Raw genomic sequence first — 19100 nt, 5'->3', positions numbered from 1 at the left:
CAATGCGTATCATCGATGTACTAAGTTATTAGAGTTCCGAAAAGCTAAATGTATAGTTCCATTCATGATTTATTTTAATTTATAAAGGATGCCCGAGACTAAAAGGTGCTTCCGAAGCAGAGTGATATAACGCGTTCATATGAACAAAAAACACTAAGTGACATGTTTCTTTTTTCCCGTGCTTTAAGAGTACCATCGAGCCCTGAACTGTTTGATATACGACAAATGTATAATTCTTCACGTTATAGAGAGTTTTGAGTAAATAGCCTTAAGTAATAGACTAATTACTGAATATTCTTCGAAGCAATAGGAAAAATGAAAAGAGTTTCTCATTCTAATTTCGATTTTTTCATATTAACAGAAAAAATAATAATACTCGTACCCTTATTAAGTTTTTTTTTTATTTTTTAATTATCTATGTCAATTGATCCCCATGTTAATTGAACCTGAATCAAATTATAAATTACATCATATTTGAATGACTGGGTATAAGAGGGCCGAATACACTTAAATATGTTATAATTTAAAAACCTTAATAATACATACTTGATCTCATAGCTAGTTTGACCAACAAATTTATCTTCATTCTATTCAAAACTTTTCCTTTTTTTTTTAAATTTCGTAAAGCGAAGTCATGTTACTAATCATGATAAAAATACCTTGCTATTATAAGGAAAAGTTATAATTTTTATTTTCTGTTTTTTTTTTATTTTTGTAAGGATTTCATATTATTTATTTGCCAGTTTGGTAAAAATAAAAAACAGATTGTTATTGCAATAATACAGGAAATTATTATGATGAAAAATTTTTGGAAGTTATTTGCTCTATTATAATATGAAAGTGCATGTTACATGCTATTTTTTTTTAGTTTTGAAAATTTTTCAGGACTTTTTTAATACAATATTCTCTTTTTGTTTTATATCATATTACTTTTTGACAACATGAAATGAACAATAGCATATAGTAGTTATTCTCCTTTAAATATATACGTGATATATACGTGTATGTCTACCTTACAGATTTTGCCTAGTATGTGTTTGTGTGGTAAATCGTGTGAATAAAAAATATTGTAGAAATTTTTTCTGAAAACTTCATATTTAATAAAATTGCAGAAAGTATATTATCTCGTTGAGAGAACATTTTAATGCTTTGTATCCGCAAACTCTTTGGTAAATTCTGTATAAATGAAAATAAATGAGAAACGAACTTATACAATTTATTCATGAAATAAATGCAATCTAAAAAGAATAAATGCATACTAAGTGAAAAATTTAAAATTTAAATTGATGCTACACATAGTAAAAACGTTCAAGAATATTTTATGGAAACCGTACTCGTATTTTCTCTATTTAAAAATAAATTCGTTTCATATGTAACTTTTCATACCCATATTAAGATTTTTCGAAAAAAAAGTGACTGATAGAGCTTTTTTTTAACATCCCGAAGAACCATTTAATAAAACAAGTAATTTTTTGAAATGCTGCTAAATTATCTATGAAAAATTTTAACTATTCTTCATTTTTAATCTCAGAAACTTTTTCCAAAAATTAGTCAACTTATACTCAAATAAATTATGAATTTTTTTTTTCAATGAATCTTCAAAGCCAAAATTGGTAAAACCTATACCATTTAAAATAAAAGCAATTAAGGATCTTCCTAAATAATTTTTCTTTATATTTGAAGATTAAAATGGAAAATTGCATTTCCATTTGATACAAAAAAAAATTTTTTCAAGTTTAAGTTTCCGAGCACATTTTAAGAATTTTGCAATGAAAATTTTTTAACTTCTACAAAAAAATGCATAAATAATGCGATTCCTTTAATTGTTTCAGTTGTCAATTAGTTAAAGAAGACATGAACGAGGACTTAAGAAGCATAAATGATTGAATGGAGTTGCACATGTTGATTATCAATATCGCCATAAATTGCAAGGATACAAAATTTAAAATTGTTAACAAGAGATATTCTAAGTATCTCGATGCTATAATAGATGATAAATTGAAATGGAAAGACCATGAAAAATATGCAGTTCAGGAAAGCTAAGAAAATTGCTAGAATATTCAAAATATTTTTGTCAAGTTCTAATAATTGAGGCACCTGAGTGTTATTAGTTAATTAATCACTTTCCACTGTTAATTTAATTAAAATTTTTAATTGAATTGCTAAACTAATATTAAATTATATACTGTCTACGATCGACTGGGCTCATTTGAGATAAATTTTAAAGAAAAAAAAATGTCAAATTGATTCAATTTAATTTTTTTTTCGCCGTAGAGGAGTTGACGTTGAAGAAACAAGCGATTAATTTGACATTGTGATTCTGGCAAATTCAAATTATTTTCTTGAAAAGTGGCTGAAATTTCTTTTTTAAATTGATGTACCGATTTCATCATTAGAAAATGATATTGAACGTCTTGTTTTTGTGAAATTATATTGAAGAAATAAATATAAATAACTTATCTAGTGAAATAAAAATAGAATACAAATTTTGGACCGTTTTCATGGTTTTCTTAAAGTATGTAAATAAAGTTCAGAAAGTTCTGAGTTTTTTAGACTTCTATATTTTGGGTACAAAAATTTTTAATAGTTTGAATATTTTTCATTTTTATTCACACTTTAAATTTGAATTTTTTCTTTTTGTTTTAAAAATTTCCTGTTCCTTTCAAAACGAAAGAAATTTAGAAATTTATAGTAGAAAATAAAATTTTCTAGATTTTATACCTTTTTCAGTTTTCTTATGTTTATTTTAAAAATTTATTGTAAATTTATTTTAAAGAGTATTGCAAATAACAAATTTATTGGAAAAACTTACAGGCTGTTAAGAAACTTTTTATTTTATTTAAATATTTAAATCATCCTTTTTTAAAACATTTTCCATTGAAGCGATTAAATTTAAAGTGCTTTTTCTTTAATTTTATTTTTGTATTTTATTTATGTTTTATTAACACACATAAATGACATATTAAAATGCATATAAAAATTCGAGATTTATAAAGAAATCTTCGCAGAAAAAAGATAGCTGTTAGGTATATCTTTTAATATAAAATGTACCTCTTGAAGTTGTGGGCTGTGGAGTTGTAGGCTATGGTACAAAAAGTATAAGTATAAGTAGAAATGCAAATTATTCTAACATTTGATTACACGTAAAATGTAATGCTTACTTTCTTACGTACTTTCTATATTTGTGGAATTTGAAGAATATATAAAACAATTTTAATAAAATCTAATATTACGAATCAGAGAAATTTAAACAAAATTGCATACATTTAGGGGCATTATTAAATATTCTCTTGTAAACTTTAGATATTGAAACTGTAAGGCATCACAAATTATAATGGTCTCTAATAGCATCCTTATAGATTTTGAAGTTGTTCAAATTATAAAATAATGGATCAATATGCAAAATATGTACATGGCACAAATTTGAAAATTGTAAAATGTGAGCAAACGGAAATTGAAGATGGAAAAACATTTCACGGCAAAATGATTTGGTTCGACGTGAAATATGATTGTATTTGCTTCAGTTGTATTTGCTAACGCAACTAATATGTTATGGTTTGGTGGCGATGTGCGCACGGGGAGGCGTATCTAAATGAACTCAGATTTTTACGCTGATCAAGAACATATAATTGCATCACACCGTTATTTGTTAGCGTTACAATCGAAATGGTAAATTTATTATACCGTTCCAACATACGTTCATACGTATAATAATGCTAAATACTTTGTCAAATTTGTAAATTGCCACATTTCGGAATATTGCTAAATTAACCCACTTTCTGCCTACTTATTTTAAATTTTCATATTTACTTGTGAACTACAAATATCCGTAGCTCATATGAACAATTATTTATTTTCTAAATTTGTATAAATTTTAGACAATTGAGGAGATAAAGTTGTTTCTTAACTAAAATTAATCCTTGAATATTTTCCAATAAAATTTAAAAATAAAAATTTATTTTCTTGTTGCTTTCTTGTTTGGCCAATTATTTACTAAATTTAATACCTTTAAAAATTTAATTATTTAGAATAATGGCACAAATTTCGATAATATTTAAAAATGAAATCCTTGAATATACCATACACCATTGTTATTAATATAAAATTTTTATACCGGTATGCATTAAATATTTAAAAAAGATTTATAACCCAAAAATTACTTTACATTCAAAGCAAACGTATACGATTTAATGTTATAAAAATGTACGTTTTATTTTCATAAAACAAGAAAACAAAAAATTCAAAGGAACCTCTTTTTATTTTTATCCTTAATATCCTTATATGGTAATCGTTTTAAAAGCATAATTTTTATAACACGAAACAATTACACTATTGTGTCCTTTTCTCTTCTTTTTCATAGTCAAAATTTATCGTTCATATTATCTTTATAGGTTTATACAATCATTAATAAAACAAAAAAAAAAAAAACAAAATCTTCCAATTCATTTGCATATTTTATCATATGAGATCTTTAATACATTCAATTTTTTATTTTTAATATTGCTTCTTTTTTTCATATAATATTCTTACATATATACAAAATATTTAATAATAAAAGGATAACAATATTCTCCTATAATAAATGCTTTTCACAAAAAAGGTATTTTTCATGTCGGACATAAATATCGTAACTAAAAAATATATTCAAAGCCGAAAACAAAATAAGAAACAAAAACAGAAAATTTTAAAATAAAAAATATAGAAAATTAAAAATGAGAAAATGCCGGGTACTGAAAAATATTTGTCATCTAGTTCTATGATTCAAGTGTATTCTATAAATATAATATTTACATTTATATACATTCACATATACATAAATATTAATCGTAGCATCAAATCAAAGAGGGAATCACAAAAAAAACCAAAAAAAAAAAAAAAAAAACAGAAACTGAAAAGGAAAATTAAATTTTAATGACAGCATGCTGATAGGTGCCTTCTGTATAATGTTCTGAAATTTTATCGTCACCTTTCCATCAGATGGCGTGCTTAATGACTTTAACTCATGCTAAAATAATAAGTCTTTTATTTTTCTTTTCTAAATTTATATATGAAGTTTTTTTTTTCTTGTTCTTTTGTGTTATACATACACATACAATGTATACATATAAACAGGAAGGAAGCATCCTAAATGAAAATAATTTTTTTTTCTTTTATAAAAATAGCTTTAACTTTTGATTCTATTCTATTTAAATGTTAAAATGTACATGCAAACATCTGCGTATAATCAACTTGTTATTCAACATATCTTACCTGTCATCCGTTGGTTTATACGTGACAACATATTTGTCAACAGGATGTGTTTGAATATCTAACATAGTTTGCCAGGATACACGTACTGATGTTGGAGTTAAAAAAGTAATCGTTATATTTTCAGGAGTTGCTGGTATCGTACCTATAAAATTTGAATAAAAAAACAAGTTATTATTTAAGTGACTAGAAAAAGGATTTTTTTTATGATTTTTCACAAAAAAAAATTTTTTTAAATGTAGAAAAAACAAATTCGAATGAAAAATATATTTTGATATCAAGTGAGTTTATTGTTATGTAAAAAAAAATGTAAAGTTATAAAATTGAAAATATTTTTTGAAAAGAGTTGAATCCTGCAAATAATATGCATATTTTGAAATTCAGATTCAATAAGAAAAGCTGGAGCTTGTGATAATCAAATATGCAAAATTTCTAAATTTAATTTTGAACAGATTTTTTTTTCTAAGTAGATGTATAGTTGAATGTGCTTAATTTAAAAATAAATTTGTTCAAAATTAGTTAAAATTTCTGTTCATAATATCCTTACAATAAGGACTTCAAAAAAAGACTCAATATTAATAAATGTATGAGAAATTTAATTCTAAGTAGTGTACGTTTCGTCTTTTTAAATTATAAAGCACTGGCTGTCCTACGCTTACGTAATTTTTGAGACCGGAAATTTTCTACATTTTTCAAACTACTGTCATAATTTGTATGTGCATATTTCATTATTATTCTCTGTTTATATAAAAATAATGATTTGTTCAAATAGACAATCTGCTTTTTCTTTGAAATGGGAAATTGCATTGAACTTCATCGTGTTGTTGAAAAATTTCCCTTGAAATATTGCGTAAAATGAAAAAGTAGACGTAAAAAATATTCATATGTAAATTGAAATATAAATAACAGGAGTTGTATGCAACAAAGTTCATGAATTATTATTGATAATCAATGTAATTTACAATATTTTTACTACTTTTTAGTATTTTCCATTAAAGAAAGTGCTTACAAGTTTAATTCTTCCCGTCCGCTCGTTCGTCTGTTCCTCTGTTTATAAAACCTCTACAACCCTAAAGAAATAATTCTGAAATTTTTTTGTAAAATAAATCTTTTTTGGAAATTTAATAATGCCATTTTTTGACTAGTTTTTGTAGTAGTTTTCACAGACATTTTTTTAAATTCTGTAAACGGAATAAAAGGAGCAACATGCTCACTCTACCGAAACGCAATATATTTAAACATTGAAATGACAAAATCGGCATTAAAATTAACCGTTATCTAAAACTTGTTAATATTCAAATTTTTTATATCATTTTTCATTTAGCCAATAAGTTGTAGAGGTCCAAATTTTAACAGTTTTTAAACGCTAATCGGTAAATCCCATCCCATAAATAAAAAATATATTTTTCTTAACTCGCTGTCTTAACCGCCGAATTCAAACGTTGTGTTAAAGTCCTTTAAATTTTTTTCTTATCCTAAATGTATGCAATAATTTGATTTATTTTGGAACATTTTTGCTTTGAAAATTTTAGAAATAACATATCCGATAATAATATCGTTATCGTTGAAATTCAGACAAAAAATTTTAGCTGAAAATATTTTCCAATGAAATTTTTTTTTCATTTGTACAACTAGGTACTCCTCTTGAAAAAAATTCTAATTAAATTAATTAAATATAGCGTGATTGTTTGCGTGCTTTTACTCTAGCATCTATTCAATACAAATTTTTTAATTCACATATGTATATAATATACAAAACAAATTACATACCAATTTTCCCACAATAGGACCTTGAAAAAAAAAATAGAATAAAAACTATATGGGAAAATCAAAAAGAAAAATATAACCACAATTCCGATTACAATCAAATCAAAGTACAATATTATTTCAATAAATTGAATATTTTATAGAATCTAAATGTAATATGTATATGTATATACATATATTGTAATGTATAAAATATATTGTATATAAAATTCCGCCGAAAATACATTTAAGGTACCGTTTCATTTCACCTTTTCTCGATTGAAATGTTTTATAAATTAAATTTTCAATAATATGACATTTATTGAACATGAATTTGAAGGGGAATAACGAACAAAACAATCTCTGTATGTATATGTATGTAGAAGTGGAAAATAAAAACAAAATAACACCAACAATTTATGCATAAATTGTTTGAATAAAGCAAATACCTTTTATCCTTACTGTTCCAATTTTCCTTTGAAAAATTCAAGGGAAAGTTCCGGAATTAACTTTCTTTTATTTTGTTTTCTTTAAGATTGAAAATTATTATTATTATTTTTTTTTCTTTTTTTGTTTTTCTTATATATGAAAAGTGGAAAATTACAGACGTATTATGTTAAAAATTGCTTCATTTTATGAAAAGTTGAAAAAAAACTTTTCATTATTTTTTCACTATTCCCGACATATTATGTTGAAATAAAGAGGTAAAAGTAAAGTAAACCATAGATTTATATACTTTCTGGTCAATGTTACCTCTTCTTAGCAATCTACAAGGTATAACCAATCACAAACCAAAATTTCATTATTCTTATTCGAATAAAATGGATAGCTGGTTTCAGTAATATTTCGCAACTATTTCGGGTCATAACATCTAATAAAGTTGATATTTAATGGTATTTAATACCAACAAGCGACTATCGGGAAGTTCATGATCTTTCCGTCTAAATTTTAATATTACGAGTATTCAAAATTTTATAGACTTTTTATCAAAAATTTTGCTTATAACATTGTATAATAATTTTATTTTATAAAAGAGAGAAATGGCAAATATATTTTAATCGAGAAAATCACTCAGTTTAGGTGACGACCTTCACATTTCTGTTTTGCACTAAAACTTTGGAAAATTTTGATTTAAAATCCTTTTATCATTGAATTATAACCTGCAGGAGAAAATATAATATTATAAGTTTGAAGATTGATATTATATTCTTTAGCTGTGTAGATTGTTTCAAAACAACTTACTTGTTTAGCTGCCTATTTTTGTTTGCTTTAAGTAGCGAAAATTTAAAGAAAATTTTATATGTATATTACTTAACATTTGAATGAAAAACTTCTGTAGCATCTGAAAGAGTATAATTACTAAAAGGATTTAAAAATTTTTGGTATCTATAGTTATGAGTATTGGTTTTTAAAAGTACTAGTTTCAGTTTCTAAAAGCGAATACTGCTTTAATTGCTTTGTTATATTACATGCATAGGCAAAATTAGTTGCTAAAATTTCCCAAAAACAGGTTTATTGAGTGGGTCGATTAAATTTGATTTAATTCCACCAATTTTATTATTGATTTTCGTAAATTTGAATTAGTATAATAATTTTGGCTAGAAGATTTCATCGAGACTATGAATTCCCATAGATGACCTATTTTGTAGTTGTAAATTAACAGCAATAGCTCTTTATACCACATGATTTGACGTCACTTTCGTTACACGCTATAGAACGCTTCAGTTTGCATTTTTTTGTGCACATAATTCAATTATGTGAAACACATTTGTCATCACAGCACGTCATGTGAACTTTATAAATGATATACTCAGAGGCACTTGTTGCTTTTTTTTGTAGAAAAATAAAATTCTATATTGTTGTATTAGAATTAGAGCGTACATTGTAAGTTTTTTCCTTTGTCTGAGTACTTTGACAAATTATATTCACGTTTTTACACAAAAATTTCGAGATAGCTCGAGTTTCGTACAGAGAAGTAAAGTAAATTCATTTTTTTTTCAAATAACTCACTTTATTTTTCTTGACTCAAAAGAACATTAAAATAACGTTTTTTAATAAATTTTTATAACAAAAACAGAATTAAAGTTTTTTATGAATATATTTTACAGTTAGATTTAGAATTTATTCAGTCATTAATATCAGTTACTTACGAACAAGAGTTATTGTATTTAATATGGTTCTATTAACTATAGATTTGTGGAGATTTTATAGATTGTAGAGATGTGATGATGAGAAAAATTTAGTATATATTTTAAGAACGTACGTACAATATTAGGACCGTGTGAGCAGTAGTAATGGTAACCTTAATGCCTATGTGTTACCGTTACAAAATCATAAATTAAGGTTTTATAAATTTTTATTGTCTAAAATTTCGTCGAATTTAAGTATTTATATTTTTTTGAAAAAGTGGGAGGTATTTGAAATTTTACTAAAATTATTGCAATTGTTACAACTAATGACATATTTGGAAAAAAATTCACAATTATTAGAAATTTTTATTTAAGGAATTTTCTTGTGAATTAAAGGATTGGAACTTTATAATCGTACTCAACTTAATTTAAATATCTTTTAATGGGCAGAGATATATTTTAACACTTTTTCTCATATATATCTTGCCGTGCCATACATATCATTTATAAAAAAATATTTTGCAAGTCTTCATCAGCGACTCGAATCGAAAAACTATGTCAAATGTTGTTGAAACCAATAAAGTTGCAAATTTACTTGGTGCCATTAAAATTGTTGAATTTCCACTTTTCCATTTTATTTTTTTTCATTTTTCCTTTTTTTTTTTCAATTTTCTTTTAGTCTGTTTTCCAAGGTCTAATGAATATTGTAATATATTTATATATATAAAATATTTAATACATACACTTCATTTTTATTTTTGCAATGTAAATAAGGTACAACCAATCTCATATGAGGAAAAATCATTAAAACAACTAAAAAATAAATAAAACAGAAATATACACGTAGAACAACTACTGTAAAAGAAAATTGACAAAAGAAAAAAAAAAGTAAATATTCAATTTAAAAATATTTTGTCAAAAATGAAAGAGTAAGACAAAGATTAATAAAACAAAAATTTAAATTGACAATCCGTAAATATCAATGATTTACAGTTAGGAAAAATATAATCATATAACTAGAATCCAACCCATGATCCAAAGGCTTAAAAACACTTAAAACAAACATGTGAAACTCACATATTGAAGTACTCCAAAACGAGGCAATCTTTTATTTTTTAATCTGATCCATAGTACTGAAGCATGTGCCTGTTATGAAATATTGCTACTCTTAATATTGTCCGAAAACATGGTATTAATTTATACTTTTCATAGGTTTACTACAAAACGAATATGTGCAAAACAATAAATTTCTCACTCATTTTAATGAATGTGAAATTTGTTTCCATTCATTGTTTCGGCCGGTAAAAATTAAACATTCTTAAAACGTCCGAGGTTTCGAGTACAATTCTTATCTATCAATCTTACTTAAATAATTTTTTTCAAGCTCAAATTAGTGGTTTAATTTTTAAAAGTTAATCGAAAATAAATGAGAATGAATAGGGTTGTTCTTTTAGGAACTGTTGAAAGTTGTACGAGTATCCTAATTTTATATACATGCTTTAATTTTTAAAACTTCTTTTCATAGAATTTCTTGTATTAACTTTTAGACATTTTAATATATTTACTATTCATACAAATATTTAGGCATTTCTATCCACACATATAATATAAAGTTCATATGTATATGTATGTATATATGCAAAATATGCATAAAATACAACTCAATTTACATTTATATTTATTTTAATGAAATTTTCCGTATATAGAAGTGCAAAAAGAAAATTCAACATGTGTGTATATGGCAAAAAAGAAAAAAACGATATAATTATATCGATTAGAGAGTAAGGAAATGTGTTGAACGTTTAAAAATGAATACCGCAATATTGTATTAAAATAATATTTGAAAAGTTATACCGCAGTCATTATTACTTTTATTGCTTAGCTTAAAATTAATTCAGGTTTTTACGTAAGTATATAAATTTAATAAACATTTCAACACATATACATTTACCTATATATATGCAAACGGTAATATTTACTTATATACAGTACTTGAAAAATTTTTTAGACTTTCGCACCACTGTTAAATTCGCACTTAAGCATTTCTTTAAATATAAAAATTGTATGAATAACGCGTGCATTAAATACATTTTCCTAAAATTCTCCAAACAGTCACAAAATTAGTAGATTTTTCTATTAAAGAAAAATGGCAACAAAAGCTTAGGCAAAAAAAAATAGTTTTGGTTACTACAAACTCGAATACTTAAGTTTGCCACAATATGCTAACCTATACTAATTTCATAGCAGTAAGTAAATGAGGCGCTCAGCTTATTAGTGGCCTACTTGCAAAAATGGCATTTCGGGTTAAATTAAGAAAATGTTTAAAAGGCAAAAACAAACTCATGTCAAAATAGAGTGAAAAGAGGAAAAAACCAAGTATTTTGAAAAACTAAAACAATTCTTTAGGCCAATACAGGCAATAGCCTTAAGAATTGTTTTAGTTTTAACTAAAACAATTCTTTAGGCTATTGAACATTGAACAAAATCTGAAAAAATTTTGGATAGATCACTAATGCGCTGAGCACCTCAAATACCAGTAAATTATATCCTCCGGTCCGGTTATTAATTACTAATTAGAACATGCAACTCATATAATATGTTAAGCCAGAAATAGGGTAAATCAACAAAGTGTGTGACGTCGAATTTAGAAATTCAATCACCTGAAAGAGTTTAATTTCTAACAAAACTAAAATGGAAATTTTGTTAAATTTTTTCAATATTATTTGAGTTTAAGAACGTGTCTTAGAATTTTAATCAGCACTATACTCTTAAAAATGTATGTATATAATTTCATCTATATTTATAAATTAATTTTAATTTTATACACACAAATTATATACATATTTAAAAAAGAATAACAAACCTTTTTTCTTTAATATCGACTACTTAATAATCCTCTTTCATTAAAAAAAAAAAAAATGGGAACAATGAAAAAATTAGACAATAAAAGTCTGACTGAATTTTTTGAAAGAAAGCAATAAAAATACGAAACAAAAATATCAAATAAACGATAAATTAATCTTGCAAACCCAAAGGATATGGAAAAATTTTTCAAATATAGTTATATCGAGTTTTATTGTACAGAATATTCTATACAATACATTAATTAATTTTCAAATTTTCCTTTATTAGCTCAGTATGTTCACAGTTCTGCCGCCCGTAAATCATTTCAAAACATGCAAACTTAAAAATTAAATTCATAGTGCCACCCATATAAATAAAAGCTCATCTTGCCTAGACTCTAATGATAAAATTCACAAAAAATTATAAGTATAATAAACTGAAATTGAAAATATTGAATACGAGTATCTTTTCAATTACATGTTCATTGAAAATTTTGTAAGTGTATAATAAAAGTTGAATACATTATGTGAAATTGCTTTAAATGTTTTAATAAATGTAAATTATTCTTTTTTTTCTATTCTTTTTATTTATTATACTCATTTTAATATAACAAAACGAAAAACGATATACACAGACAATTTGACATATGTAGGTAAGTGAATATGTATGTATGCGTGCTCCTTTATCGTAGAAATATATTAAAAGGCTCATAATAAAGCGTAACGTATGTTGAAATATTTAATATATGTACATAAAAATGTAAGTAGACGTAGCTACTATGTAACTACACGTGTGGTTGTATGAATATGTGATGTGCATTTGTATGTATGTATTTTTTTTTTGTAGTTTATTTTCTGAAATTTAGTTCAAATTATTTCAATAAACAAATGAAAATGTTTCAAAAGCACAAATCAATATTTGATTGAAAAGGAGAAAAGGATTTTCATAGATCACATTTTTTTTTGGAAAAAGTCATACTGTCAGCTTGTTCGAATACAATGCAAACAAAATAAAAAAAAACAAAATAAAAATAAATTGAAAATTGTTTTTCCTCTTTTGAAAATTTAAGAATTTCAATTGGAAATTTTCTCTGTAATTGTCATATTTTATTAAAAAGTTCTTAACTTTTTTTGGAAACAAAAAAACAATCAATAAATTTTAATTATTCATTAAAATAAGAGAAAGGATTTAAATTTTTGGGAGTTTTCTTTTTTATTTTAAATTTCCTTTCGATAAGGAAAATGCAGGTTTAAGGATTTTTTCAATGGGTTCAAGGAATTGATTGGTTTATATAAAAAAATTTTGTTAAATTACTTACAGTATTAAAAGATTCTGGTTTTCCGAATTAAAATTGTAGAATAAATCTTGGTATAATTGAATTCACTTAAATTATATTTATTTAAATGAAACTGTTTTAAAAAGTAAATGCCAAAGTAAATTTAATTTCCAACTATGAAACCACATAAAATATTATTTATGTAAGTATTCTTATTGGAAATTACTGAGAAATCAATGAAATTTGTAATATGATTTAAATTTTAGTTTAGATTCAGAAATCATAATTTAGTATAATATATAAATGGATCTGTTATAAATCGTCTCCTCTAACTGAAAGAGTATATAAAGTTTATTATATTTCTTGCAAAATAAGACAATAGAGTACAAGAAAGGGAAAAATTTAAGTGTCATGAAAAACTAAATATTAAAAAAAACTTAAATGATATAATTGAACCCAAAATTTTCCCGCACTTTCAAGAATCCTAAAAATATATTCCACAAATCAAAATTTGTCTCTTATGCAAGTTAATGCTGTTAAACTTTATCAAAACTAATAAAAACTATTATTATCATTCAAAATTAATTGCAAGTTTAAGTTTTCATCAAACAAAAATTATTTATTTACTGATTCGATTAGTTCTAAATTTAATGAGACATTTGTAATCTAATCTCAGAATTTATCTAAAATTCTGTTAATATTGTTCGTAAACCAGTTTGTGTCTTATAATAAGTTATTGTTCAGTTAAATGTTAAATATAATCGTACGTTTATTATTTCAAATATTCAAGAAAACTATTCTGATGTGTGAAATATTGCAAAAACTACACACACATACATATACTTAATTTGTATTCTGTTGATTATTTTCTTATAAATGCAAATCGGCTTTCCAACATAGCAAAGTGCATTTCAATCAGAAACTTAAAATTCTTTATTCTTTCTAACGCTCTTGGTAAACGTAAGCACTATAGAGTTAATAGACAAAACTTTCATTCTTCTATTAAAAAAAATAGTTTTCTAAAGTACAAATCCTTGCTTATTCTCTTAAGTCTAAATCGTGTTTGTACTACTTAGAAAAATGTCATCTTTATCAATGTAATTAAAATTTACTTTACATTATTCTATCGAACGGACAACACTTAATTTTGATATCAACTTGAAATTCTTATTTATAAATTTATATTGTGTGTACGAGAAAAAATCCTCACTATTAAATTATTTATGAAACGCAATTTTTTACTTATATATTTATAAATATATACTAATAATTTATCATCAAGTAAGTAAGTACAAATAAAATATTTTTTCCAAAGAATTATCGATTTTATCATGTATAATTTAATATTAAAAATGCTTACAAGATATTGTTGACCGCAGTAGTAGTAATAAAAAACTTAATAATGCAAATGATAAATATTGGATATAAAGGTATATAATTGGTGGCAAACATTGTGTGTATGTATTATTGTACATATATACTTTCGTTCATTTATATAGTATATATGAAGGTATATATAAAAAATTTATAATTTTACTAAATATGAAGAAAACGCAAAATCAAATAAAGAAATTATGTGTGCCAATCTCTTTTCACGTATAAAATTTAAAAAAAATATATTTAATGTGTACAAAAGTTAATTATTTTTTTAGAAAATGGTGCATATACAGAAACTACACGTACATATATGAAAATAAATTAAATAAATATTTTTTAAATAAAATAAAAGAAACAAAATTTTGTTTAAACGTGCTATTTACATAAACAAAACTCATTTATTTTTAATATAGGAGAATAATGGAAGCATTCAACGAAGAAAATTGTACTCATAATGAAAAAAAGGATTCTAAAACTGTAATTGAATCTCTATAAAATCATTCTGTTAGCACGTGTTCATTCTGTATTAAGAAACTGTTTGGGAACAGAACACTGTCTGGTTTTGATAATTTATTTCCAAACGCTTTTTATCTACTCTAACAAGTTTTTTATATTCAAACTGGCACAAAAGTTCACGAAAAGAGTTAAAATGCTTAATATTATTATAAATGCTTTAAGACTTTGTTTGGATTAACATTATAAGAACTATATGAACAGAATGCGGAACCGAACTTCCGTCGAGGTTCCTCTAATATAAAGAAATTGAACTATTGAACATTTTACCTTTGAAATTGGGTTATAATTTTCCCTTACCGCACACAATTGGGTGTTGCTTTCCTTCACAAATTTTGAAAAATGCTTCAAAAAATAGTGACCCAGTTTATCTATTCATTTTAAACAAAATTTAAAATTCTTATATTATATGCGCTTGAAGTCAAAATAATCAGCGTTATCTGTTCTCTACAAATTTAATTTTCATTTAACATTAGTAATTCTGATTATTTTATCTAACCCAAAATTTATTTTAATATATACATATTCAAATAATATCCTTTTTAACTACCGCATGTCATTATGCAAACTATATATAACATACTATATAGGTACATAAACCAGTAACGATTGGATGTTTATACTTTCAAATGCGAAATTGACGAGAAAAAGGAAATGTAAAATAAAGTTGGGTCAAACCAATGGTTTGTATTGTAGCAATTTTCCCTTCAACAAGTGAAAATTCTGCTTTTAAATACAGTCTATGTATACCTATCACACTATTAAAATTATTTTCATTCATTAGGATTGCATATATTTAGGATGACGCATATATGCAGTCTGTGAAATAAAGCAAAAATTAATATAAAAAGGGGTTAACATAATGTTCGATTTTAAGGGTTATTGTGTGAGTTAAGAAAAATAATTATATTTTTTAATATCATGGAATTTACCGTTAGCTTTTTGCGGTTTCGGAAATATAAGGTGTTAAAAATTCAAATTTTACGATTTTTAAGAGGCGATAACTTGTGAGGGGGTGGAGATGGAAAAAAATCTTCTAACGAAATAAACTATTTGTTAATGTCTAAAAGCCCCTAAAATTTCAAGCTTCTACATGCTGGGGTCTAAAAGAAAAACGAAATCAAAAATTTAGAAAAAAAGGACTTTAGATAACGGTAAATTTGAACGGCCATTTTGTTTTTCTAAAGTTTAACTATAGTATACCGCGCTAGGGAAAGCAAGCCGCTGCCTTTACGCGTTTGCAAAATTTCAAAAATGCTTATGGTTTAATTGCAACAAATAGTTAAAAAAGACCATTTTTAGGGTTTTGGGGGGGGGTATAACTTCTAGAGGGGGGGAGATAGGTAAAAATTTTGTTCTACGGAAATAAGTTTCTAGTAAAGATCTATGTACATTTCAGCTTTCTATCTTCAAGGATGTAGAAGTTTTGTAAACAGACAGACGGACGAACGGACGGACGGACAGAGTGAAACTAATAAGCACTTTTTTTCAAAAATTTTTTGGAAAAGTCCTAAAAACGTACTTAAGCAAATTGTAAAAAATATTTTCATATTTGAATTAGAAATTATTTGCATGTTCATAAATTTTTGTGGACATTAATGTAATTTTGGGGTGGTGACACGAAACTTATATTAGAAAGGATTATGATAATAATTACCGGTATAAAAATTGATTTAAATAGGGTGAATCGTCGGAAATCAAAATTTTATGTAATTAACTTTGATTTTTTTATACATACTATGATTTTTACTTTGTACATTTAAAAGAATAATGGAAAAACAAAAATTTTAATTAAATTAGTACAGACAATTACGGAAATTGAAAAGTAAACCTTCTGTATTATCGTTATGGATTTTTAACTTCCGGCTTTGTGTTCTTTTAAAATACATATTACAGCACAATAACGGTATTATTCTTTAAAAAGCAAATTATTTCCCGAATTTCAATTAGAATAATTATCAATATTAATATCGGTGAAAAATACAAAAATGTTGTTTTAAATAATTTTACAATTGGCATGATTTTATAACACTATATCCATATTATTTTCAATTCCATACAATTATGGTAAGTAATTTTTAAGTGCGAAAATTTTTTTGGAGAACATGTATCTCATTTTTTCCAAAAATATACAAAATTCAATCTCCACTCACGATCTGCGTATGATGTTTTCTTAAGTGACAAGTGAATGTTTTAAAATGCTGACTAAGCGAAAAGAAGGATCTTCTTGGAAAATTGCATATTCAAATAAAAAATTGTGAATTCTGATTTTACTAGCACTTTTTTGAAACCACTTTTTACTCATTTATTACAGTGAAAGCGTAAGCATTTCTGAAATTTTTCAAACGCAGAAATATAGTAACCGCCTTCTTCTACTAGGGCATACTACATTTGAATTTTAAAAAAACACAATGGCCGTTCAAATTTACCGTTATCTAAAATCCGTTTTTCCCAAAATTTTTGATGTCGCTTTTCTTCTAAACTCTAAGTTGTAGTAACCTGAAATCAGCTTTTAGACACTAATAAATATTTTATTTCGTTCGAAAAAAAATTTTTCCATCATCCAAATTTGTAAAATCTCAATTTTTGACGCCTTATATTTTCGAAATCGCAAGCTTTTTTCTAAATTTCTATAAACGCAAAAAGCTAACGGTACATTCCATGACATTAAAAAAATATAATTATTTTAGTTAATTAATTAGACACAATTAACGATTGAAATCGAGCATTATGTCAACCCCTCTTTAATTTAATTTTTGCTTTGTATCAAAGACTGCATAAATCGTTCATCCTAACTGTATGCAATCCTAGAAATAGTTCGTTTATGAATGAAAATAACTTTAATAGTGTGGTAGGTATGCGTAGACTGTATTTAAAAGAAATATTTTCACTTGTTTAAGGGAAAAGGGGTACAATACAAACCAGTGGTTTGACCCAACTTTATTTTTTAAATCACTTAAAACTTATGTTATATCCGTGCACAAAAAGATTTTCTACGAAAATTTATATAAATTCTTCTTAAATGAAACTTTCATTCAATACAATTTAATATTTTAGATATAAATATATTTTATTATAAAAATTATATTTTATTCAAATTTCAAGACTTACCAGCAAAACAAGCTTGAACAATAAATAGAGCCGCAATGAATATGAGCATTTTCTTTTTCCACTTAAATATTAAATCACAAAATTTTGGGTGTCTTCTTGTTTATTTTATTTTGTTTTTTGTTTTGGTTTTCTTTGTTCCACTGAATTTTTCTTTTATAATGTCAAATTTATCAAAATCCTATTACATATACTTACACATACAATCTGGTATATTACAAGATAATTGTCACGATATTTTTTAAATATATTTATATATAAGTATGATCTAATCTGCGTTTAATATGACATACATATTATATTTTTATTTGATATTATTTACATAAAATTTGTTTCGGATATGTGTGCTTGTGAATACGATGTTTTGTAATTTTCTAAATTATATGTATGTATAATTTAATTTTTTTCTTATTTTATTTTTATATTTTTGTATTAGAATTTAAATTTTTTATTACTAAATTTTCGATTATCCTATTAATACGATATAGCTGATGATATTTGACATATTTATGAATTTTATTCGTATATGTATATGCAAATATTTATGTTATAATATGTTTGTATAGAATGAAAATGATAATATTGATATATATCGAATATTAGTGAATTTTAAAGATGCTTTCAGAATGAAAAGGAAATGTAACAAAAAAAATTTTATTTATCAGTCTTATAGAATGTTTTTTTGTTATTTTTTATTTTAAATTCTTTTTTTATACTATAATATTTGGTCTTTTACAATGGTTGTTGTCATACATGAATTCCTCTAGGTCCTTATTACATTTGATTTTCTTAAGATTCTACATATAAATTCTTAATGTTGCTAATTTATTATGATTTTTGCCATTTAATTCCTACTTTAA

General features: G+C 24.7%; 1 protein-coding gene across 4 annotated transcripts in view; it reads right to left on the bottom strand.

Moving 5' to 3' along the window:
• Positions 1-18594, bottom strand: part of LOC129605778 (uncharacterized) — a 160869-nt gene extending 142275 nt beyond the window's left edge. For all 4 annotated transcript variants that reach the window (XM_055515712.1, XM_055515708.1, XM_055515713.1 and 1 more), the window contains exons 1-2: positions 18244-18594; positions 5251-5392 (exon numbers count right to left, since the gene is read on the bottom strand). In XM_055515712.1, coding sequence (XP_055371687.1) covers positions 5251-5392; positions 18244-18292 — 191 coding nt within the window. In that variant the 5' untranslated portion in view covers positions 18293-18594. The remainder of the gene's footprint in view (positions 1-5250; positions 5393-18243) is intronic.
• Between the last annotated feature and the right edge of the window lie 506 nt (positions 18595-19100).

Source organism: Condylostylus longicornis, unplaced genomic scaffold (assembly GCF_029603195.1).
Source record: "Condylostylus longicornis isolate FDR11 unplaced genomic scaffold, ASM2960319v2 ptg000014l, whole genome shotgun sequence".
NCBI lineage: Eukaryota > Metazoa > Arthropoda > Insecta > Diptera > Dolichopodidae > Condylostylus > Condylostylus longicornis.
This window is presented reverse-complemented; position numbering and strand designations above follow the sequence as displayed.